This window comes from Rhyacophila brunnea, unplaced genomic scaffold (assembly GCF_057557595.1).
Source record: "Rhyacophila brunnea isolate RB1 unplaced genomic scaffold, BYU_Rbru_1.0 scaffold_21, whole genome shotgun sequence".
Taxonomy (NCBI): domain Eukaryota; kingdom Metazoa; phylum Arthropoda; class Insecta; order Trichoptera; family Rhyacophilidae; genus Rhyacophila; species Rhyacophila brunnea.
This window is the reverse complement of record NW_028232871.1, coordinates 37880011-37904800: the sequence shown is the minus strand read 5'-3', so window position 1 is coordinate 37904800 and position 24790 is coordinate 37880011. Positions and strand designations below refer to the sequence as shown.

The window sequence follows — 24790 nt, the reverse complement described above, 5'->3', positions numbered from 1 at the left end:
CAGAAAAGTAGTAAACCCCCCCTTGAAAAATCATAAAAAAAAGAGAAGCCCAAACCCGCAGACATCATAAGCAATAATTGAGAGCATAGTAATAGAAACAACGAGTAGCAATGAAACAGTAGAAACATATGAGAAAATATCAGCGCAGGACACGTCCGATACGAACGAAAGACAATCCCCGCCCGCCCTCCTTCCAGATGTTTGGTAATGAACCGCGTCAACGATGATGGGGATACGTCGCTACCGACACGCAAATTTTCCAATTTTCACCTCAACTTCCAGGATATCGGTTTCACCTCATTTTTGAAGCTCTACAAGCAGATGTGCGCATTCGCAAAACTGTAAAATAATATTTTAACAATGCCAATCCTCTCACTTACCTAGATATAAAAAAGAGCTCACTCGATCTACGGTATGTCGTCATTTATCTGTCTATCCTGGCCGAAAACCGAAGACCAATCATGACGTATCTCCGCCCCGCATCTGCGCGCGGCGGAATTAAGATTAATTTAAACAGAGTAATAAGCGGGTATATTAAAATAAAATATACACCTGCGCGATACTTATATTCGCACAGGGTGCCGACAACATTTTATAAATTTATAATTTGCTCTTTACTGCGGGCGCGCGGTTAATTCAAACGACCACGTGACGCGAAGGCTACGTCTGTCGCCGCTTCGATGCGGCATCGCTTCGTTCGAATATTCAAGTGTGCGCGCGCAACCGATCCACAAAACGGAAGGATGCGTCAGTGCCTACACGAAAATTCTCCAATTTTCACCTTCACTTCCAGGATATCGTCTTTAGTTCATTTTTGAGGCTTTAAATACAAAGTTGTGCTTAGGCGGAACTCTAAAGTGACATTTTAAGAAAGTCATTCTTCTCACTTACTTCGGTATCGAAGACAATGCATCTTAATGCAGAAGCTTACTCCGATCTATACGTGTCCCGTTATTTATCCATCAAATTATCTATCCAATCATAGCGTAGTCACCGCCCCGCATGCGGCGCGGGCCGCATGTTACGATTGATTTAAACAGAGTAATCAGTGGGTATATTAAAATAAATTATACACCCTAGTGATGCTTATATCCGCATAGTACCGACAGCATTTAAAAAGTTAATATTCTCGTTATATTTTGTTACGCGCGCTTATATTCAAATGACCACGTGATACGATGATTGGTGATTGGTGTTTGCGCCCGTCGCCGCTTCCATCGCGTTTTTAAGTATGCGCGCGCAACCGATGTCTATTTATTTTTTAACGCCACAAAACGTTTCCATAGAACTGTCAATGTCAATATTTGCGCGCCGCAAATAAATTTCACCTGAGAAACATATTGTCTGCTCTATACGTATAAACAGTAAGTACCTATATTATGTATATATATTATTAAGATTTAGTTTATTAATTTTTCCGTGTCTTATCGAAGATATTTTTGACTAATTCAGAGTTTTAATATTTTTTTTAAAGAAAATCGATTTTTATAAAAAAAACATAAATGTGTATGAGTACATAACTTGAAATCCTTTTTATTTATATCAAATCTTAATTAATTAATACAGTTGAAATCGTAAATTATCAAAAAAATCTGTCTCAAATTGCAAACTTCGTATTTTTCCGCTAGGTGCCTCTGGTGAGTGGAGGTTATATCGCCTTTTTTGTTTTATGGTCATAATATAATATATTTTTCTATTCCAATAGGTATTAGTATATGTAATAGGAAAATAATTAAAAAAAAAAAATTACAAACATTTCAATTTCGTGAAAATATTGATTATTTATAATATGAAAGTGGTGATAGTGGAATTTGTTTTTGTTGCTGAAATTAGTAATTTATTCTGACAAAAAGATCTAAAATCCAAATTTCACTCGTGTGGAAATGAACATAATACCATAAATGTTACGTTTCTAAAATGTATTATTAAAAAAATATCCTTAGTCGTGGACTAATAAAACTTATTTCTAAAAAAAAGAGATGTCACTAGAAGTACAGAATTAAAATACAATCTAGATTTCTTCCCTCATCTTTTTGCAACCGGGCTTGGGACCGGCTTTGGCAGATTTAAAGAAAACAAGTGTTTTATTTTTGAATATTATTTTATTTGACATGGAATGAGATTTATTATAAGGTTATTGTATTGATTTTCAGCGGTACGATGGTCCTTCCGAGTCCAAGGCAGAGGAAAATACTGCGGCAGCGCCTGCTGCAGCGGGGGCGAATCGCGTCCGAGGTTGTATGAGGACAGTGGGGACGCGGGACAACGGCAACTATTCTTCCTGCCTCCTTGGAGCCGCATCTTATGTAATGAGATGTAACTTGGATTGGTGGCGGTGTTAGAGCGACAAACTGTGGCAGCTGGCAGCGTGCTGTGAAGCGTCTCAGCAAGCTACGGCATAACTACATGCCGTACCTTACGTAAAGATATACGTACATAGTAAAATGACTCTGAATGAATGGTTTATGACAATAATGCATGTTTTCACTAGGTAAGTGGTATGTTAACCAGCCTAGCGTTTTTATGATGACAGAAGTCCTCCAGATGGCCGATAGCTCTAATACCTATATTCTTAATACCGCATTCACTATTTCAATAGTATTATTTAACCATCAGACAGCCGAGACAGTCGAAGGCGATTGATTGCATCTGGACAATGGACGGTAAATACATACAGAGCCCCATTGCTGTTTCCAATATAACTTTCCTATCTCCGTAGTACATTCATTCATATTCAATAATAGTCCTGAAAATCTCTGAAATGTAAGGTTAGGCACCTAGTACCAACAAAAATCTCTGTACGTCAACACAGAGAACAATTTTTTTTAACATAAGTTCTTATATTATGATGTACATTTGTTGACAGCCATGAACGTGAAGAGAAAAGAAGACATAAGAAGAATTTATTGTTAAATTCATCGACATCTGTGTCACAATTAACACAATCAGCCGACTAAATTGCCTGATGAGGCACTAGAAGACAGAGGACCGTTAGACCATCAACCGTCAATGATCAACAACACTCCAGACGAGTTTACAGCATAGAAAAATGCCAATGGGGACATAGATTTTTTGATAGAAACCACAGAAGGTTCCATCTGGCACATCAAGCGGAAGAATACCATGGTAAGCCGAGACTTTATTATATCACAATAATTGAGTGCATTGGTAAAATCTAAAATAGTTATGTAGGTATTACATGACATCACCGTGTTCGATCCTAAGATCATAATATGGGCCTAATGGAGGTTGTATCTATTCAGATTTTTTTTTTTTACGAGCCACTTGCTCAAAATATTAGGATCGTACTCTTGACTCCAAACACACATTAGAAAACGTGTGAATTTGCCAGACCTGGGATTCGAACCATGGACCCACTGCATTATTAGAATCAATGTGCTCTGTGGCTGGCTGTAATTGGTAGGCAGGCACAGAAAAAAAGAGGTTTTTTTACCATCTTCAATCCTAAGGTCATATTGACACAGCGGAGGTTGTACAACAGTTTTTTTTATGGGGGATATGTTATATAAGCCACTTGCTCAACTTCCTCCATACTGTGGGTTCACTTGCAGACCCGGGATTTGAACCCGGGACCGACGGCACTATCAGCAGACACCCGATTGGTCATCGTGAACATGGTCAACCGCATTTACTTACAGATTATTATAACAGATGGAGAATAAATACAGGAACGACCATGTCCGATCCTAATAGGATCATATGGGCCTCCACAGAGTAGAGGTTTGTATTAACAGATTTTGTTTTTTTTTTACGAGAAATGGATGTCAGCCACTTGCTCAACCTATTAGGTCCATACCCTGACTCACACACAAATTGAAAAACAATATGTGTACTTGCCAGACCTAAGATTCGAACCTAGGACTCACGGCGTGATAGTCCAACGCTTAAGCTGCGCGCGGCCACAGTGGGTGTCGTATGTTTACTTACAGATTATTAAACAGATGGAGAATAAATACATCTGCCCACGGATGGTAAATTCCTATAAAATGTCTAGGTTATTTAGGCTTTGTTTAAATCAGCGATTTCCAAACTGGGAGGCGCGAAAAGTTTAACACAATTAATGTAGCCACAGGTTTGCAGTTTGCAAATTGCATAGTTTATACAACGGCCGCTAGTTATAAACTACATAAAAAAAATAATCCTATAAAGGTTGTTTGCAAACCTGATATAGATATGGAGACTAATTTTATAACAATTAAAAAAGGCGCGGTGCTACTTTATTTCAGGACTATTAAATAGTTTAAATATGTGGTTCTACGTTGCAATTTGATGGGTTATCTATATGATGATTGATATACTTAAATGATAACTCCCGTTTATAATTTAGGAAACACTACTTTAGAGCACCACACTGCCCTTAATCTCAGCGATAGGTAGGTGGGCCTGCCAAAGATACTGGCCTGGGGGCCCGCTTCAGTATGTGAGGCCCTTGATAAAATCCATTTGTCAATGAACGATGATGAATTTGGATTGAAAAGGAAAAATAGAATTATCATGCGATAATTCATTGAAACAAAAACTCTAGTTCAATTTTGGTTGAATCAAAGTGAAGAATAATATAATACTGATATAAAGTATCAACCTTATAAAGCCTATGTTTGAAATCTGACGACACTACGTTGTTCAGTAATTATTTGTCAGCCATCAACAGTGAACGCTCTCAGTGAATTTGTAAGCATGGAGAAAATTGGTCATAGTTATGTGATACAATACTTTGATAATACTGTGATAAAGGCTTCAGTCCAACCAATATCAAAGCGGCACTAGATTCTACTCTGGGGGTGTCTGCTCCTTTGTTTACAACAGTAACATATTGGGTGGCTGAGTTTAATCGAGCTCAGACGAGCTGCCAATACGAACATCGCAGTGGTTGACCAAATGAGGTGACCACGCCAGAAATGGTGACGAAAATCCACAAAATGGTATTAGATGAACGTCGACTGAAATTGCGCGAGCTAGCAGACATGGTAGGCATTTCAAAAAGTGCTGTACATCACACATTGACTGAAAATTTGGACACGAGAAAGCTGTGCGCAAGGTGGGTGCCGCGATTACTCCGAAGTTTCACAACAATAAAGCAGAGTTTTTGCGTCTATTCATAACCATGGATGAAACATGGGTCCATCACTTCACAGCTGAGACGAAAGAACAGTCAAAATAATCGACTGAAAGGGGAGAATCGGCTACAAAGAAGGCGAAGACAGTTCCATCTGCAGGCAAGGTCATGGCGTCAGTTTTTTGGGATGTGCGTGGGGTAATTTTCATTGATTATCTTCAGAAAGGAAAATCAATCAACGGCGCATGTTATGCAAACTTATTGCAGCGTTTGAGTGATGAAATCAATATAAAACAACCGAATTTGGCGAAAAGGAAAAATTCGTTTCATCAGGACAATTCATCAGTTCACACATCCGTTATCGCGATCGCCAAAATCAATGAGTTAAAGTTCGAATTACTTCCTCACGCACCCTAATTGCCAGATTTAGCCTTCTCGGATTTTCTGTTTCCAAACTTGAAAAAATGGCTCGGTGGTAAAAGATTTGCCAACAATGAAGAGGTGGAGTCTGCGGTTGATGGCTATTTTGAGGAGCTCGACGATTCTCACTATACACAGGGTATCAAAGCTATTGAACATTGCTGGGAAAAGTGTATCGACCTAAAAGGAGACTACGTAGAGAAATACAAATATTTTTTCCTAAATTTTTTGTGTTTTCTTTGTTACGTCTGGTACTTCTGGGACTACCCTCGTAGGTAGCCGGTAACCTGCAGTGTTTCAGCTATTTCGCATAGAATGGCCGCAACTTGTGTATGTAGTGTAGCAGCCACATCTGAAATCGCTCTCCATATCCACTAGTATAACAATAATATTATGCTGTAACTTTTTATACATGGCAAAATTAAATTATAATGTTTATACAACAATGATTCGTGGATTGTATGCGCTACGAGCACATGGACCACCAGGTAATTAGTACCACTAGTATGGCTAAACATCCACACGCACACCATCGACCAACCGAATCGTTGTGTTGTTTTTACTGTACATTACTGTAATACTGTGAAATCTGTAAAATGTAAATATGTTTTAATAATAATCTAAGGTTATTGAAATCTGTAAAATGTAAATATGTTTTAATAATAATCTAAGGTTACCTAAGGTTATGTTTCAGATTGGCCGGGTGGTCATGTCCAGTTTGCAATATTTAGGTAGGTAGCCGGTAACCTGCAGTGTTTCACCTATTCCGCATAGAATGGCCGCAACTTGTTTAGCGGTCATATCTGAAATCGCTCTCCATATCCACTAGTAGATATAACTATAGTATTAAGCTGCAACTTTTTAAACATGACATTAAATTCAAATTTTGGTACAGTGAAAACAAAACAATGATTCGGTTCGTGGATTGTATGCGTACGAATACGTGTACCGTTGTCAGCACTACGAGCACATCAGTACCACTACTGATCATAATATCACTTCTGTTCACCAGATCTGTCCTATTAAGTTAAATATAAGTGAATTATTGTAATATACGCTCGTGGTCCACTTTCATAATGTTTTTTAACGTATTTTAAGCCGTGTAGTCATCTGAACTGCGACATGGTCATATTGCACTAACTACTACACTAGTGTTAATAAAGTCCCCTTTCGTCCGGTCAATCAGTCCACCTGACCTGAGCTGACAGATGAATTTCTTTCTCCTTTAAACATGTCCGCCCCCAGCTATGCACTTGCTAGAAAAGATTATATTAAAGATATTTCCATTCCATCTCAGCGAAGATGTGTCCTGCATCTCTACCGGAGTTGAGCTTCCTTCAATCCGGCTGGCCATGGACGATCTGAATAAATAAGAAAACAACAATCTTGCCTTCGGTTAGAGTATAGCAGTGCCGAGTGCGTAAAGAAACCAAAGCCTCTTCAATACCCGCAGCAATTTATTATTGCTCGATTTGGAATAAAGCCAATATGCTGTGTCAATGAGTAACGATTGTTTGTAAAAATATCCTCCAATTTGTGGAGACCAATACCTACAATCCAATTAAGAATGAAATTATTACAATATTATGCAATGTAGGTACATATTATTAAGATAATATTGTTTCTTGAGTTTCCACATGTCCCGAAAATTCATTGGTTTTGACAGATTCATCACAGCGCACAGAACAGTTTGCTCACACTCATTCTTCCACAATTGTATCAATATCATAATTCATCCAGACTTTACCTCCATCACAATTGGGTCGTACCTCATCTGCAAAATATAAACTTCCATGACATATCAGAAACTTAAGGTGTGGAAGGTAAGATGAGCACTCAGCTGAGAGCAAAAAACCAAAGACACAATAATATCATCACTGTTCTGGCAGAAGACATTAATTCGAAAAAGTGACATATTAAGTTAGTACCAAAATGTTCCTTATTTCAAACTTTACCGTCTGGAAACCTTCTTAATAAATAAACAGTCTTTATTTTAAAGTCATCCTTTTTACGATTACTTAATTAACTAACATGATAGACCATTATTTAAAACCTTTTAACAACTTCAAAGTCAAACTACTCAAAACTAGTATTCTCCAGTTAGTGTGTTCTGCCAGAACAGAGACGAATGTACCTATTGATTATATATTCTTACGTGTTGACAATGAACCATTTTTCTTTGGCACCCTGCATTGCTATATAAATTACTACATTATGAAGAAAAAACATATTTACATGAAATGCTATTTTTATAGGTTATATATAGGTACTTGTACTTTTATGGTATTCCACCACAAATAATAAACACCCCATTGGTTTAAATTACATGTTTAATTTTTAAATGTTAAAATTCTTCATTATTTTGCCAGTCGACAAGATTAAACTGGACGGCAGGGATGAGTACGGCTTACTCAGTGAATAGGTGCACGACACCATGTAGCAGCTGTATAAAGGTTTGTATTGAGATACAAGTACCCATATTTTTAATTAAACAGTACAGTAAAACCTCCATTTAATGGACATCAAACGAAATCGGTTGGTTCTGTTGTTGCGCTACTTTCTTCAGCAGTTTAAAATAGCCAAATTGAACAATGACTATTTACCGATGACACAAATTATTATTATAAAATTAAGATAAAAAATAATAACCAATGCAAAATGTTCCGCACCGCCCCTCTGATGTTCCTATGGGCTTATTAACAAGATTTTACAAAGACATATTATTAAATATGACATAATATTTATAATATGAAGTTTTGGGCCGAATACCATAGCTAGACTTTTCTCACCGTTTACGATCCACAATATTGACAGTTGATGAGATTTTTACAAACATTTGTTTCATTCAAGGAGTGAGACACCCGGAACTGTAAAATGTAACGACAGGTGTGCATTACATCATATATCCGTCAATGCGACACGGATAGACAATGCGATTTACATCTGGCATCTCCAAACTGACTTTGTCCGTCTGAGTCAATGCGATGTGTGGTGCACATGCAGCAGTTTTCAGCGCAGTTTGTCTTAGCCCCTAGGGAAAATTTAAAACATCCAAATTTAACAATCATTTTTGATTTAATTTTATCCTATTAATATAAGAATCTTATTATCCAGCAGCAAGCGGTAATGAGTGCGAATGTTTTGCATCGGATGAACATCCGCTTGCCCAAATCAAAACCAAATCAGTCCCGATCCAATTTATGTAGCGACAGGACACAACAATGACCTTTGAGTGACGTTGATGTGTAGACCTTTTGGGATAAAAATTACCTTCTAATGCATAAATATTGTATACATTTCAGATTAAATAAACCGTTTCCTGTGACGCACGTATGGACGACACGACAATATTAAAAGAAGAGTTGCTCTACTCATCTGTTGTATTCATATGATGGTAATTATAATTTATAACTCTCATTAAAACATTAATCTATAAAAATAAAATGTGTCAATATAGCCAATAGCCTATTTTTTTGTAATTTTTCTGGAACAAAAACAGCAATTAATTGTATTAGAGAAATAAAAGCATTTTGAGACACTAATATAAACCCTATAAAATATTTATGAATTATTGACAACGAATGTCTGCACGTTTTGAAGAAAGCGTTTTCATTGCGCTTCATCCGGTTCCGGACCGTTTGCCATACACCTTTTCTTCTTCTTCAGTCTTGCGATGTTCTGTCTTGCATGTTCTTGTATTGGATGTTCTTGTATTGGATGTTCTCGTCTTGCATGTTCGGTCTTGCATGTTCGGTCTTGCAATAGTGTCTTCCATGTTCTATCTTGCATATACTGTCTTGCGATGCTCTCTCTTGCAACGCATCAGGGTCTTGCGATGTCCTGGTTTAGCCGTACAAACATGTGTATCAGATCTGGGTCGCTGTGAAAAAATTTATAATTAAAATAAAACGCATGTTTTTCGGCGAAAACAAAAATATTTATTAGATGGCATATTGCCTGCCACCACGCTTTGAAAAAAGCGATTTCGATCCCCATTCGGTTATATCACAGACAACGCGCATCAGATCAGGGTTGCATCAGGGTCCCCTCCAGATTTCGATTCCCATTCCGTTCCATCACAGGCGACGCGCATCAGATCAGGATCGCATCAGGGTCTTGCGACGTTCTGGTTTAGCCGTACAAACATGTGCATCAGATCATGGTTGCTGTGAAAAAATTTATTATTAAAATAAAACACATGTTTTTCGGCGAAACCAAAGTATTTATTAGATGGCATATTGCCTGCCACCACGCTTTGAAAAAAGCGATTTCGATCCCCATTCGGTTATATCACAGACGACGCGCATCAAATCAGGGTTGCATCAAGGTTGCATCAAGGTTGCATCAGGGTCCCCTCCAGATTTCGATCCCCATTCCGTTCCATCACAGGCGACGCGCATCAGATCAGGATCGCATCAGGGTCTTGCGACGTTCTGGTTTAGCCGTACAAACATGTGCATCAGATCATGGTTGCTGTGAAAAAATTTATTATTAAAATAAAACACATGTTTTTCGGCGAAACCAAAGTATTTATTAGATGGCATATTGCCTGCCACCACGCTTTGAAAAAAGCGATTTCGATCCCCATTCGGTTATATCACAGACGACGCGCATCAAATCAGGGTTGCATCAAGGTTGCATCAAGGTTGCATCAGGGTCCCCTCCAGATTTCGATCCCCATTCCGTTCCATCACAGGCGACGCGCATCAGATCAGGATCGCATCAGGGTCTTGCGATGTTCTGGTTTAGCCGTACAAACATGTGCATCGCAGACGACATCTGGAGAATCCTCTTCTTATCCAGATTGTATGCTATCAGTCCTGTCCCTCGTTTTCTATATGACAAAAATAAACATTGAAGGATCTTGCCCTTCGTTAGCCAGACGATGGTATGACAGTGATTATAGGAAGTGCTGTAGAAAAACAGGCGATTATGATATTATATACATCGAATATGATGATTGGATGCTGTGTATTGAATTTTTTGAGTTCCCACTGTGTCCAGAGAAACTGTATTTCATTAGTTTTAGCCGATTCATCACGCCACACACGTTCATTAAAATTACAAGTGTTTTTCTTCTACAATCGCACCAATTTCATAAACCATTCAGACTTCACTCGGTCACCATTCAATTTTCAATCATCCTTCGAGAATAGCTTCTACTTCAAAATACAATCTTCGAAGATACAGTAGAAACCGAAGTGAGAATGAAAATAAGTATGTCGTATCTTGCAAGTTGATAGTAAAATCAGCTGTTTTTCTTTTCTTCAGCAACCTGCATTAATCTAATTTTTTGGTTCTTGTGTGGTATATCAACAATAATAATAAATTCTGTATTATAATGACTGTCTGGAATAATTCATTTAAAATTTTTTAATACAAGGCTACATTACTAATGTAATACATACGTATTACATTTCACCATTTCACAGTTTGCCTCGAGCTTTTGTAGCGAAAGAGGATGGCTGTATAGCATTGAGATCAAACATTTGATACCTAATATTGCTGTCATTATTATCAGATACGACTTGATACTTTCACATTTCTGATACGGGCACCTACTTACAAATTTTCTACTTTTGAACCATTCAAAATTTTATAGAAATATATAAGATGATTGGTGAACTGTGATATGGCAAACTGAATATGTACAACTTTCCAGATATGACTTACTTTGTATGTGTTTGCTTTCGCTCATCTTTCCTAATGTTGTTGATTCTACGTGCACCAAATTTGCTAGACAACTATGCACTTAACGCTCAGTGAATAAATCAATTGTTGTAGCATTAACAAAAGACTTGTTTTAAAACGATTGTAACGGAGTTGGAAAACATGTATTTTTCAAGTAATGTAGAAATTCCACCAAACATCCTCCAATGAAAATCCTATGATATCTGATGAATATATGATATATGATGATAATATATGATGAATCCTATGAAAAAAATATGATAATATAATACCAATTGTGTCAGTTCGCTTATTCAGACCCGGCGATGTCCTGTGGGGATAGAGGCAGGGATGGAAGAGAGATCCGATTGAAAACGCACAAGTGTTCAGCATTGCTGATCCTTGGTATTGGACATAGATTAATAAGGTTATGTATTAGAATAAATTCTCCGACAAACTAATAGGTAGTATGTCTGCATATGACATTTAAGTAATATTATATTTAATTCTACTGTCATGTAAGTAGCTGGTAGTGAATTCACTGTATGCACAGGGGCGGAAAAATTGATTGGTCAATAAGATTCGTTAATATTTTCCTTTCATTTGTTTTCTTTCCTTTATCTTGCAGTATGCTGATGGACTGCACTTCGCCTAAGGACTTAAAAGGAATCTCACACTAAAACTAAGGAGGTGTTGTGAGTATGCCATGTCACATGTCGTCGCTATAGGATTTATTTGTCGAATATCCGTTTTTGTCGAAATCGAAATTTTAATGCAAAATATTTTTTTGTATCTAAATGGATCAGAACCATCCTTTTCTTTAAATTGCTTTTTAATGAAAACAGTATTCATATGCTGTGAAAGAACAATTTAAATACCTCCATGTATTTAAATATAGGATAATGAAATTTGCTTTTCGTCTCCTGGACATTTGACATTTGGTCTATTCGACAAACCAATCCTAAAGCGACGATGTGTCTTTCGTGATAATAGTATTATAAAATAACATATCAACTTCCATATGTGTCGCTGAGTTTCAAAACCCTCTATAACACCTTTTTGAAATAATTGAGATATATATCAATGGATTCGTTATTAAAATCTCTACATGAAAATTTTATTGTGTCTTTCAAAGTCCGCTACGATTGACTGTCATTTATGAAAGAAAATCAATGTGTCAATCAATTCACGCTATAACAACATTCAAAGTCCCCTATAACACAACTGACCAATAAGAAGCGAGAATCAGACGAAATGCAACATGGCCGCCAGTACATTTATGTTGTGAGTTGCGGTAGGAGTTCTCTTTTATTGATTTGATATTCTTTCGATTTATAGTCTTAAAATGTGTGACGAACTTATAAATATGGTTAAATCTCCAGTTAATAAAGCTAGGAAGAGGTTGAGCCAACCAAAATCTTGGAAAGTCAACGAAATACGCCGAAAATGGTAAGTTAAATTAGACATAAATGTGTTAAAAATGCGCGGGTATTCATTTGAATTTCCAGTGGCGTGTAACTCAATTATGAACTGGTTAAAACTGTTCTTTTCTCTAATATATTTTTTACAAAGAATAAATTGTCACGAAACCATTTAAAATTCTCGTTCTAATGCTAAATATTGATACCCATATTACAGATACCCAGATACAAATTAATATAAAAAGTTACTAAATACGTTATCTGCAAATTTTAGCTAATTAACTGTTTCATTAAATTTCAGATATGAATCTTTTTAAATGAAAAGTTTGCCTAAATTCCCTACTTGTGGACATGCGACAAAACCATTTAAATGCATGGAAATCAGCAATCAAGATTGTTTTTCGAAGCTTTTTACAAAAATACTGAAAAACTCCGGCAGGATTCTTTCATACTAAAATTTTGCAAAAGTTCCGAGGTTAAAAAAAGAAGACCGACAGTGCACATAAAAATATGTCAATTAAATACTTTGTGCGGTTATCCAACAGTGGTGACCTTATTCCTGTGTGCCGAAAATCATTTCTCAACATTCTTCTTCTTCTTCTTTCACCCTGTCACGTCCCAACATTGGGGCATAGGGCAAGCACAAGTTGGCGCCACTTCCCTCGGTCCATCGCCAACTCCTGTGCCTCCCGCCATGTCAGACCTGCAGCACGTAGGTCGCTTTTGTAGCATCGCTGCAGGGTGAGGGAGGGCCGGCCACGGCGACGGAACCCTTGAGGCTGTGCCACAAGGGTACGAAGTGCCGCACTCTTTGGCGGCATCCGGAATACATGTCCCAGCCACGTGAATCGTCTCTTCTCAACATACTCGTCATTAAAAAAGATCGTGTACAAGGGATCCTAAAGAGGCATTTCCAAAATGGTGGGACCATGCCTGTTGAAAATAGAGGCGGAGATCATCGCAGTATTAAAAATGCTAGAAAAAAAGTGAAAGTGTGCGAATTTATTGTGTCCTTTAAAGGAAGTGAACCACATTACTGTAGAAACAAGTCGGTCGGCCGCGTTTATTTATCTGCTGAGCTGAGTGTGAGAAAGTTATGGCTAATGTTCAATAAAAAAAATGCTGAAAAACAAGACTTACAAGTTAAACAAAAATATTTAAGGGACATATTTAATAAAATGTACAACATCGGGTTCGGAAGTCCTAGAACTGATGTTTGTTCAACGTGCCTGGAGTTCCAAGAACTCATGAAGACTGGAAAGTGTCAGTCAACTAAAAATAATGCCATCATGTCAATGAGAATCCACAAACTAAAAGCAAAAGCTTTCTATGAAATTTTGAGAATAAAAAAAGAGGGCACTCTGTCAATTTCGTTTGACTGCCAAAAAAATATGTCTTATTGCCGAAATTACCGGATCAAAGTGCATATTTTAGCCGTCAGTGGAATTTTTATAATTTTACTATTGTCACAGGTAGTTCAAAGGACAAATTGATGAAAGAAAATGTGCACTCATACTACTGGACGGAAAATGAACGCCCAAAAAGTTCAAACGAAATTTCCAGCGCCGTTTACCACCGATTGTGCAATACAGATATGTACATATCGTATATATACCGATGGCTGCGGGGGACAGAATAAAATCTCATCGATGATTTATATGCTCAGTCAATGGCTAGTCGCAAAAGCTCCAAGTAATATTAACCGTATTGAGCTCATTATGCCAATTGTTGGACACACACTCGTATATCCCTCCAGATAGAGTTTTTGCTCGCATTGAAAAAATCCTCAAGAAAAAGGAGATTATTGTAGATCCAGACAACTATGTAGAAGTAATAGCAGAAAATTCAACTGTCTGGAATTTAGGAAAAAAACATCGAGGTGTTTGACTGGAAACATGATTCAAAAATATATTTAAAACCGACTGGATCTTGGCATTTCCCTTTCAACAAGTCAAAGAGATTTTTCATAACCAAACACAAAACCAATATTATTAAAGTGCAAGGTGAAATATCGTACAGATCAGAAATTTTAAATGCGAAGGGGGTTTTAAAAAGAGGAAAACGTGTGGGCTTAGCGACTCCTTCGCTCGTTTCACCAGGATTAGTAGCAAATAAGAAAAAAATAGCTGATGTCCAAAATTTGTTAAAGAAACACTATGGGCAAAATTGGAGAGATCTAGAAAGTTTAATATTTTATAAAGACATGGAGAATTTCCTGAATTATGTTAACAAGGAGAAAATGAAGTTTATTTTTCTGTATAAAACTCTATAAAAACCTTTTGATGGGTAAACGTTATCACCTTATCACTTATCACATATTCAGCAGTGGCAGTGTTATGTTATTTAGAATATATTCAGTATGATTTTGTGAAGAAAACAGTTTTTTGTCAAGCACGCCACTGTTTTAAAGAAAATATTTAGCTCTACAGTATTATTCAAATGGTTGTTCTGATATTAAATTTGATACTTTTCATAACATGTGAGCACCAAACCCCATAAACCGATTTATTGGTCAGACACTAATGCGCGACGATAAACCATGTAAATTATTATATTTTGGAGCATTTTTCAATGACGCCATTCACAAACAGCACTTGTATGTCATCAATGTGCAGGTACTGCGAAATGTTTTATAATTTATTACACATAATAACGTAGTTACTTTATAAGTATAACAAATACCTTTCACATGTTTCAAGTGGTGATGTACTGGCTCAGCGCGGTGACGGATTATTTGACTCACTTATTTACATGTTATCGACTTATAAAAAATGTTATAAAAAATAAAGAAGGCAAACAATTAATTTTCTCAAGTAAAATATAAAATAAATGAATGAAACATGTTTGCAGTCAAATTATGAGAGTACGGCGGCGTCACTCATATTTTTTAAAACCAATGTAAGTATATATTTTATTTTATATTATTTTTGTGACAACGATAAAATATGCTATACATACAGTGTTTTTTATGTAAATTGCATTGTATTTTTAATTGAATTATTTTTACTAATTTTTAATTACCTATGTATTTATATTAAAGTTTTCCCTTAAATTTCCCTGTAATAATAGGAACAAAATGACAATTTTTTTTTCATTTTACTGCTATTTTAGAATATGTACCTAATTATAATACTAATTTTAAACGAATAAAACCTTTATTAAATAAAAATATGTAACTTTTTCGTCCTGCCACGCGCCACCAATGGAAGATTCCGTCTTTAAGTTGTCAAAAGTTTCCCTAACAAAATACGCTATAACCTTCAATGAGTATTTCAAAAACCGCTATAACACTATGTAACTTACAAAACCCGCTATAACCAAACATTTAAGTCTTTTATTTAATCAGTGGACTAGAATACAATATAAATAGATATGCAAAATATTTCCAAAAATGATCTATCATTGGGCAAAAAAAGAAAAACATCGATAATTCCTTTATCCATAAACTGAGAAGTTTTTATTGACTTTCTAAACAAAATGAAAAGGTGTTATAGGGGGTTTTGAAACTCAGCGACACATATATTATATAATATAGGTAAGTATATTTTGATATTAGTGCTATTCTCTGTATAATAGTGTATAACAGAAATATAAAAAGAAAGTCCTCATATTCAGATTTATTATAAAGTTATTGTGTTGAAGTTTCAGCGGTACGATGGTCCTTCCGAGTCCCAAGATGGAGGAAAATAATGCGGCAGCGCCGGCGAGGGCAGCGAGGGCAGACCGCGTCCACGGTTGTATCAGGACAGCGGGGACGCAGCTGCGTCGACAGTGGACTGGAAACAATGTCGGCAAACGGCAGCAATTCTTCCTGCCTCCTTGCAGCCACATCTTATGTAATGAGATGTAACTTAGATTGGTGGCGGTGTTGGAGCGACAAACTGGCAGCTGGCAGCGTGCTGTGAAGCTTCTTAGCAAGTATGGCTACGTGGCGTATCCTACGTAAAGATATACGTACATAGTAAAACGACTCTTATGCATATAAGAATAATGCATGCTTGCACTAGGTATGTGCTTAATACATTGGACGCTAAAGACGTGCCCATTCAACTTGTTGACTGCTGAGCATTTAATTACTATTTAATTACCTCATTGTACATCATATTTTCTCTTTATAGGTTTTTAATATTATCGCTCACTTATTGTAATGCAAACCATAAACCGATGTGCCCATATATAGGCGATAATACAGACAATGCACTGGCCTGAACCCAAAGCTTAATATGAACTAAAGCCATTATAAAATAACTTAAACCATGCTAATCGTTTTCGCCATGCGTAAGTTCCAGAATACTGTGCGCCAACCCGGTAAAATAACATATTGGTGTGAGTAGAGAGCAATTATTACAGATTTGAATTATGGTTTGTTATTATAGACTCTACAGCTTACTTTTCATGCTTCAAATAATGTTTAGTATCATATTTAGCAATCTCGTATGTAAAATGCCTGTAAAACTAAAAACAATAGAATTCATTATTTTCTAAATTTAAAATGGTTAAATAATATAATACAATATTGGCAAGATATTTGGATTTATGTGTACCTACTCCAATTTAAATCAGAGAAGATAAAAATAATTTTGCTACACCTACCGCATTTCTGGAAAATTAATATTTCATTATCCTATGTGTTGATGATGTTGGCGTGATGATGTCGGTTACTTATAATATAGAAAATTATTAATTCATGAATTCTAGTGATAAGCTGATGATCTTAATACTATTTCACAAAGTGCAGTTTCATAATAATAGTGATCATTATTCATACAGTGTACAAATTGCTAAAGATAATGTCCGTACTTATATAGATTAAGATGGTCTATAAGAAATATATATCGTTTCTTAATAAAACTAAACCAATTGGCATTTAAGTAACTCGCAACATGTTTTATCAAAAATATGAAATAAACAGGTAATTTCCCTAATGTCAACCATTTTTCAATAAGGTAAGTTTCCAGCGGAACCTCAAAAATCACAATCCAAAAAATCACCGGCCGCCACTGCTCCAGATGACCGATAGCTCTTAATACCTATATTCTAAAATACCGCATTTACCATTTCAATAGTATTATTTAACCATCAGACAGCCGAGACAGTCGAAGGCGATTGATCAGTGACGTCCCTAGATAAAATGCCGCCCATAGGCAGCGCCAAAACGCCGCTCAATTTTTTAGACAGTATTTTTATCATCCTTTCATGAGTCCATTATCTAAGAAATGTGTTGTATAGATACATTACTAACAAAATATCAGACTGCAATTATTCACAAATCTGCACGTGTCGTCTCTGGTCACCAAAGACGTCGAAGGGCAACGGAAGTAAACTAGATATCGCGAACCCGATAAAACCAGTGAGCTGTTTTTTTAATGGAAAGATATTTTCGTTATTATGTACCTACTAAGTTTTGGTAGCTAATTCTGTATATATATGCCAAATGATTCTCCTCGATTTGCCGCCCTTCGAGTAACTTCCGCCCCCAAGCGACGCTCAATCTGCCTACCCCCACGGGACGTCACTGCGATTGATTGCATCTGGATAACGGATGGTAAATATATACAGAGCCCCAATGGTGTTTCCAATATAACTTTCTTATCTCCGTAGTACATTCATTCTTATTCAATATAGTCCTGAATGCCAATTTACTAAAATCTCTGAAACGTAGGTTAGGCACCTAGTACACCTAGTACCAACAAAAATCTCTGTACGTCAACATCAGAGAACAATTTTTTAAACATAAGTTCTTATATTACGATGTACATTTGTTGACAGGCATGAACGTGAAGAGAAGACCTGCACCACACATTAACTCAACCGGCCAACTGCAGAGCCTGATGAGGCACTAAAAGATAGAGGACCTTTAGACCATCAACCGTCAATGATCAACAACACTACAGACGAGTTTACAGCATGGAATTTTTGATAGAAACCTCAGAAGGTTTCATCTGGCACATCAAGCGGAAGAATACCATGGTAAGCCGAGACATTAATATATCAGTCCAATAATAATTGAGTGCATTGATAAAATCTAAAATAGTTATGTAGGTATCACATGACATGACCGTGTTCGATCAAATGGGCCTAATGGAGGTTTTTTATATTTACGAGCCACTTGCTCAACATTAGGATCATACTCAAACTCAAATATAATCAAACACACATTAGAAAACGTGTGAATTTGCCAGACCCGGGATTCGAACTAGGGTCCCACTGCAATATTAGCATCATTGTGCTGTGGCTGGCTGTAATTGGTAGGCAGGCAACAGAAAAAAGACGTTTTTTTATGATCTTCAATCCTAAGAAGGTCATATTGACACAGAGTGGAGGTTGTACAACAGTTTTTTTATGAGAGGGATATGTTATATAAGCCACTTGCTCAACCTATAACCTCCATACTATGGGTTCACTTGCAGACCCGGGATTTGAACCCGGGACCCACGACACTATCAGCAGACACCTGATTGGTCATCGTGAATGGTCAACCATATTTACTTACAGATTATTAAACAGAAGGAGAATAAATACATCTGCCCACGGTTGGTATTTCTTATTTCCTATAAAATGTCTAGGTTATTTATTTTATTTCTCATGAAGGTAGGCTTTGTTTAAATAATCAGTTTTCGTCACTGCCTAATGTAAGTTATACAAAAATCAAGTTTTGGGATATCAGTCAATCGATGGGCATTTTACACGAGCAGGATAAACGCCACAAGTCACCGCCTACCGACCACACCATTTATAAAGAACCATTGGTTTTTTGGTTTATAGCCTGTCTACACAGACATTTTACCGCCCTGCACCCGTCATGTTTCAGATTGGCCGGGTGGTCATGTCCAGTTTGCAATATTTGGGTAGGTGGCCGGTAACCCGCAGTGTCTCACCTATTCTGCATAGAATGGCCGCAACTTGTGTAGCGGTCACATCTGAAATCGCTCTCCATATCCACTAGTATAACAATAGTATTAAGCTGTAACTTTTTAAACATGGCAACATTAAATTATAATTTTGGTACAGTAAACACAAAACAATGATTCGGTTCGTGGATTGTATGCGTACGAATACGTGTACCGTTGTCAGCGCTACGAGCACATCAGTACCACTACTGATCATACTATCACTTCTGTTCGCCAGATCTGTCCTATTAAGTTATATAAGTGAATATATTTGAAGCCCTGTAGTCATCTGAACTGCGACATTGTCATATTGGACTAACTACTTTACACTAGTCTTAATAAAGTCCCCGTTGGTCTGGTCGGTCAGTCCACCTAACTTGAGCTGACAGATGAATATTTTCTTCTTTAACCATTGTACCACCGCATGGCGTTTCCAAGAATACCTGTCGCTTGCCGGTCTTCTTGCGTCGAGACTAGAACTTACATAGACGATATTATTAAATATGACAAAATATAATATGAAGTTTTGGGCCGAATACCATAGGTAGACTTTTCTCATTGTTCACGATCTACAATTATTCTGACAGTTGATGACAATGTGATTTTTGCAGCTGTTAATGACCTAGAGTCTGAGTCAATGTGGTGTGTGGTGTAAACGCAGCAGTTTTCAGTGCAGTTTGTCTTAGCCCGGAGGGAAAATTTAACAATTATTTTTGATATAATTTTATCCTATTAATATAACAATCTTATAAACAGGAGCGAGCGGTAACGAGTGCGAATGTTTTGGATCAGATGAACATCCACTCGTCTGAATCAGTCCGTTACATCAAGGTTTCATTATATTTTACTACCTTTGAGTAAGAGAATGAACCGTCCCAATCCAAGCGACAGGAGACAACAATGACCTTTGGCTGATGTGGTGACCTTTTGTGATAAAAATTCTTAATCTCCTTCCTTCTAATACACAAATATTGTAACCATTTCAGATTAAACAAACTGTTTCCTGTGACGCACGTATGGACGACTCGACAATATTAAAAGAGTTGCTCTATTCATATGATGGTAATTATAATTTATTGTACTCTCATTAAAACATTAATCTATAAAAATGAAAGTGCCAATATAGACATGGTAGGAAATATGTAGATGCAATGACCTGTCTTTTCCCATCTCATAATATAAAATATCTGCACCCGAGAAGCATACGGATGCAAGTCCATAATTTAAAGAAATGACTTACTGATGACAACTTTATAGGTAATGATCATGTTTATCAGTGGCAGAGAGATGCAAGTCCTATCTTAGAGAATAAAGGAATTTCAATGATGTATACAGATGCAACAACCATAACTCATTAGAAGCAGAAGGGTGTACATGGACTTGCATCCTTATGAATCAGTAAACTTACGCATCATTATTGATCATTATATTCTTGTTTCTTCTCAAAGAGGAAACGCAAAAGGTACAAAGCATGTCCCAGGGTGAGTACATTTTTCATTTATAAATTTTGAAAAAAAAACGATGTTGCCATATGTACTTAGATCTTTATACTGTTTTATCCGTACCACGTATAATTTTCAATCCATACAATACTAAAAATATTGTTATTTTTGTACTGAATATTCTGACTGAAAATGAATTGCCTTATGTCGAAGAATTACCCGGATCAAAATTCAGCAAGGCTTACATTAGTTGAACCAATATACGACTCTGACAAAGATCCTGGATAGACCATCAATAGCTCTACCGAGTCGGACAATAAACACTGTATTATTCCCCCGGTTCATTTAGAAGAAATCCGTATCCCCATTCATTTAGAAGAGACTGATATTCTTATTTTGGAAGAATTATCAGCTCAAAAGAAATCAGTTGGGAGAAAACGTGTGATTAATCAGGCTGAATAGAAGAGACAGCAGACAAAAACCAAACGCCTCACAGGAGTTCAATACAAGTCTGCTGTTAGCAGTAAGTGGTTACCGGCCAAAGTATTGAAAAGTAGATGCAATCAGCGTTGTCAGAGAGACTGTAATTTGATAACAAACCAACAAAGAAATTGAAGCACATGAGAAGTTTTGGAAAACGGAAAGTTGGGATTTACATCGTCAACGTATTGTGTCATTAATAGATATTGAAGTCATTTAACGATTACGGCCAAGGAATAATTCAAAGCCGTTTATTAGAAAACAAACAAGGTATTATTTTTTGGCTTTAGAGATGAATCAAAATAAAATAAGAGTATGCAAGACAATGTTTCTCAACACTTCCTCCAGTCACCCTCGCAATAAATAAAAACTACAGTGCACGGGCACGGTTCTGCCTCCAGATGGTAGGGGTCGGCACCCTCAGCAAATAAGCTGGATGATAATATCATAAAATCTATAGTCAGTCATATCATATCATTTCCCAATTATGAGTGTCATTATTCTCGTGAGAGAGGCAGCAGAAAATATCTGGGAATTGAATTTGAATTATCATTTGAATGTAAGCGTTGATACCAGATAAAGGTCTCCGACAGGAGACTACCTCAAAGGGCGGACCGAACCATCAACTTTCCCAGAACACCACAGCCTACGTCCACTCTTCGCGGTTCTCGCAACCCTCGTCCGAGCAGAGCCCGCCTACTCAAATCCGAATTCAAATTCGTCCACGGTTCCGCCAACACAGACGCGGTATGTCGAAAACGGCCGCTAGCGCCGCCACTACTCAATCCGTCGGTAAAACAGGGAGAGGTTCGCGACCGAGAGCAACAGGACGCCACGATCTATCAGTTGGATGGGCGCGAAAAGCTCTCTTGCCCCTGACGCCGAACGAACAGCATCGACCGAAAAATCTCTCTTCAATTGGACGCCGGACAGCTAGCATCGCCTCTGCTTGCCTCGGACGCGAAGCCAAGCCAGCATCTACCTCCAGCCCAGCAAGCATTTCTCGCCTCGGAGTCGGACGCCGAGCGACAAGCACCTCCAGCCCAGCCAAAAGACGGCATCGGCAAGCCGCAAGCCCTGACTCTCTTGCCTCGGACCCCGAGCATAAGCATCTTCAGCCTTCAGCCGAGAAAAGCAGCCTTCAGCAGTGAAGCCAATAGCCAGCAAAAACCGCGTCTACAACCGCCAACGACTACCCTGCATAGCGATAAAATAAACTACTGCCAGCAACCACAACATGCGTTTCTCTCAATTCCACCCCGCTGCTGGCCTGCTAGTGAAACGGCCTTCACCATTCTCCTTGACGGAGAAAGGCTGGCATCAGCGTGATGTTCCAACATTACTAAATTCAACTTTTTCGAGTTTTCATCCACCAGCTAACGATACCTGTGATGTCTGTGACCAGTTTATGGTAAAATTAAAAAATGCAAATGAGACGGACAAACAAAAGCTCGAGGAAAAAAAATTAACATATCAACGAAGCAAAATTACGATACGATTTGAAAAAATCGAAAAAGTTTCGAGCAAAGACATCATTTTCTGAAATCATCTTCCCTGTCCGTTTTTGACAAATGCCCAATCATTTTATTTTAAAAATATTGTGGGTTTTCAACAAAACCATTCTTGACAGCATAAATGAAAAGGCATATTGCTGTATGTGGAATGAGTCAGTTGGTGCCAGGGAGGCAAATGAAGTGGCGTCTTATATCCTTAAATGGATATATGATGACATGGGAGATGATGTGGAAGAAATAACTATCTGGTCTGATAACTGAATATGGCATCACTTTATACTGGTTCCCAATCACCTTTCATGGTAGGTACGAAAAGAGAATGTTGATGGCGAGGATTTCCTATTATCCACGGTGGTCTAGCTGCGAGCTGACGCTAATATGCCGGGGGGGTGGGATATTATTATACAAAAACACTTTTCAGCAAAATTGTTTCAAACAACTTGCCGTAAGAAGAAAAAAGAGAGGTGTTTTGACTACTCCAAGTGTAATACCCCGAGTGAATAACAATTCATTACCTTTAAGTACCGCTTAGTTTGCAGATCTGCAAAAAATGTTGCAGTGGATCCCAGAACCACTGCACTTTTTTTACAAAAACATAGGTCACAAAAATTTGACATTGAATGATGAACATTGAAAGTTAAATTGTTTATGTAGCACTGTAATTTTTTTGATTTATTAATGTTAATAAAAAAAACTTTATAACTGCATTGGAGTTCTTAATAACCTATAATGATTGCTTTCTAACTTTTCATTAACCATAACAGTATTATACACACATTGATCCTGTAGATCAGTGCTCCGCAACCGTTGTACCGCGGCACACTAGTATGCCGCGAGACGTTGCTGGCTGTGCCCCGGCGCATTTCTCCGGTAGAAGAAAAAATCAAATATTGTCTATATAAAATACTTGATAAGTGAAAACGCAGACGCAGAGAAGCAGAAATATTTTTTTGTTGCTAGAATATGTCGCAAAAATGTTTATTTTTAAGCACCTTTATTTTCTACCACTAAATGTATTCATCTTTTTAGTATCTGGATCGGCACCCAAGAATTTGTCGCACCAAATCGTAAAATGCAAAAATAAGCATCTACTCAAAACCTTACTATCTTTTTAAATAATTTTTTTTCTATGTCTTATAATACATATACAAAAACAAAACAAAAAACAATTCTTATTCAAAATTAATTGATTTTCATAACATATTTTTTCTATCAATCTGTACAAATATTTCTAAAACTTATAAGGGCTTAACATAAAATAAAATAGTTTTTTGGCTCTCCTGAACATTTCATGTTTTGGACTTGCATTCGTATGCTTCTCGGGTACAGATATGTTTACATCGTAGTCATTTAGGCTTTTAATAGAGAGATTTGGGGTTTTCCATTGAGGTAAAGAATTTGACTGCTAGTTATATGCCTAAGTCCCTGTGGAGGGTTGTGCCTCGAACGAAGTTAGGAGCCTTAGTGATTAATCTGTGGTTAATGTTTTGTGCTATCCGCAGTTTTTTAATAAGGTTGGAGCTACCGTGTGCCCAGATGGGGCAGGCGTAGGTCATGATTGGTCTGATTATTGCTCTGTAAAGAAGTAGTTTACGTCTGAAGGAGAGTTTGCTACGTTTTCCCATCATTGGGGTTAATCTGGCCTTGGCTATTCTGACTTCTCTGACCATGGGATTATATTTTGTGCATGTTGAGATTATATTATTTCTGTTTGAGAATATGGTGGCGCTAGTCGCACCATGTCGATATGTTGTTGGCGGCTAGTTGTACTAATTTTATGGCGTGGTTAAGGTTTATTGATCTAGCTAGTATTGCGGTGTCATCAACCTATTGGGCTACCATGGAAGATTTTTGTGAGCTATTTGAGGGGATGGGG

General features: G+C 37.3%; 1 protein-coding gene across 2 annotated transcripts; it reads left to right on the top strand.

Annotated features, from left to right (window-relative positions):
- The first annotated feature begins 750 nt into the window (after positions 1–750).
- On the top strand, positions 751–23614 carry LOC147070998 (uncharacterized). 2 transcript variants are annotated; one of them, XM_085948983.1, is made up of 10 exons: positions 751–1364; positions 2154–2306; positions 2867–3126; positions 7867–7950; positions 8800–8891; positions 11796–11862; positions 16231–16506; positions 18358–18558; positions 20465–20540; positions 21977–23614. In XM_085948983.1, the coding sequence occupies exons 8-10, from the start codon at positions 18496–18498 to the stop codon at positions 22549–22551; spliced, it is 714 nt and encodes a 237-aa protein (XP_085805109.1). In that variant the 5' UTR covers positions 751–1364; positions 2154–2306; positions 2867–3126; positions 7867–7950; positions 8800–8891; positions 11796–11862; positions 16231–16506; positions 18358–18495; the 3' UTR covers positions 22552–23614. The 2 variants fall into 2 exon arrangements, with proteins under 2 accessions (XP_085805109.1, XP_085805108.1); XM_085948982.1 differs by having other exon boundaries at positions 1019–1364; positions 2154–2420; positions 21965–23614.
- Positions 23615–24790: the final 1176 nt, after the last annotated feature.

Excerpts from the sequence above, each read along its gene's own strand:
- LOC147070998 (XM_085948982.1), top strand. The coding sequence starts at position 18,496 with ATGGAATTTTTGATAGAAACCTCAGAAGGTTTCATCTGGCACATCAAG. Across the intron at positions 18,559-20,464 it reads TCAAGCGGAAGAATACCATG|ATTAAACAAACTGTTTCCTG; the intron begins GTAAGCCGAGAC and ends TAACCATTTCAG. Across the intron at positions 20,541-21,964 it reads GTTGCTCTATTCATATGATG|CGTTGATACCAGATAAAGGT; the intron begins GTAATTATAATT and ends TTTGAATGTAAG.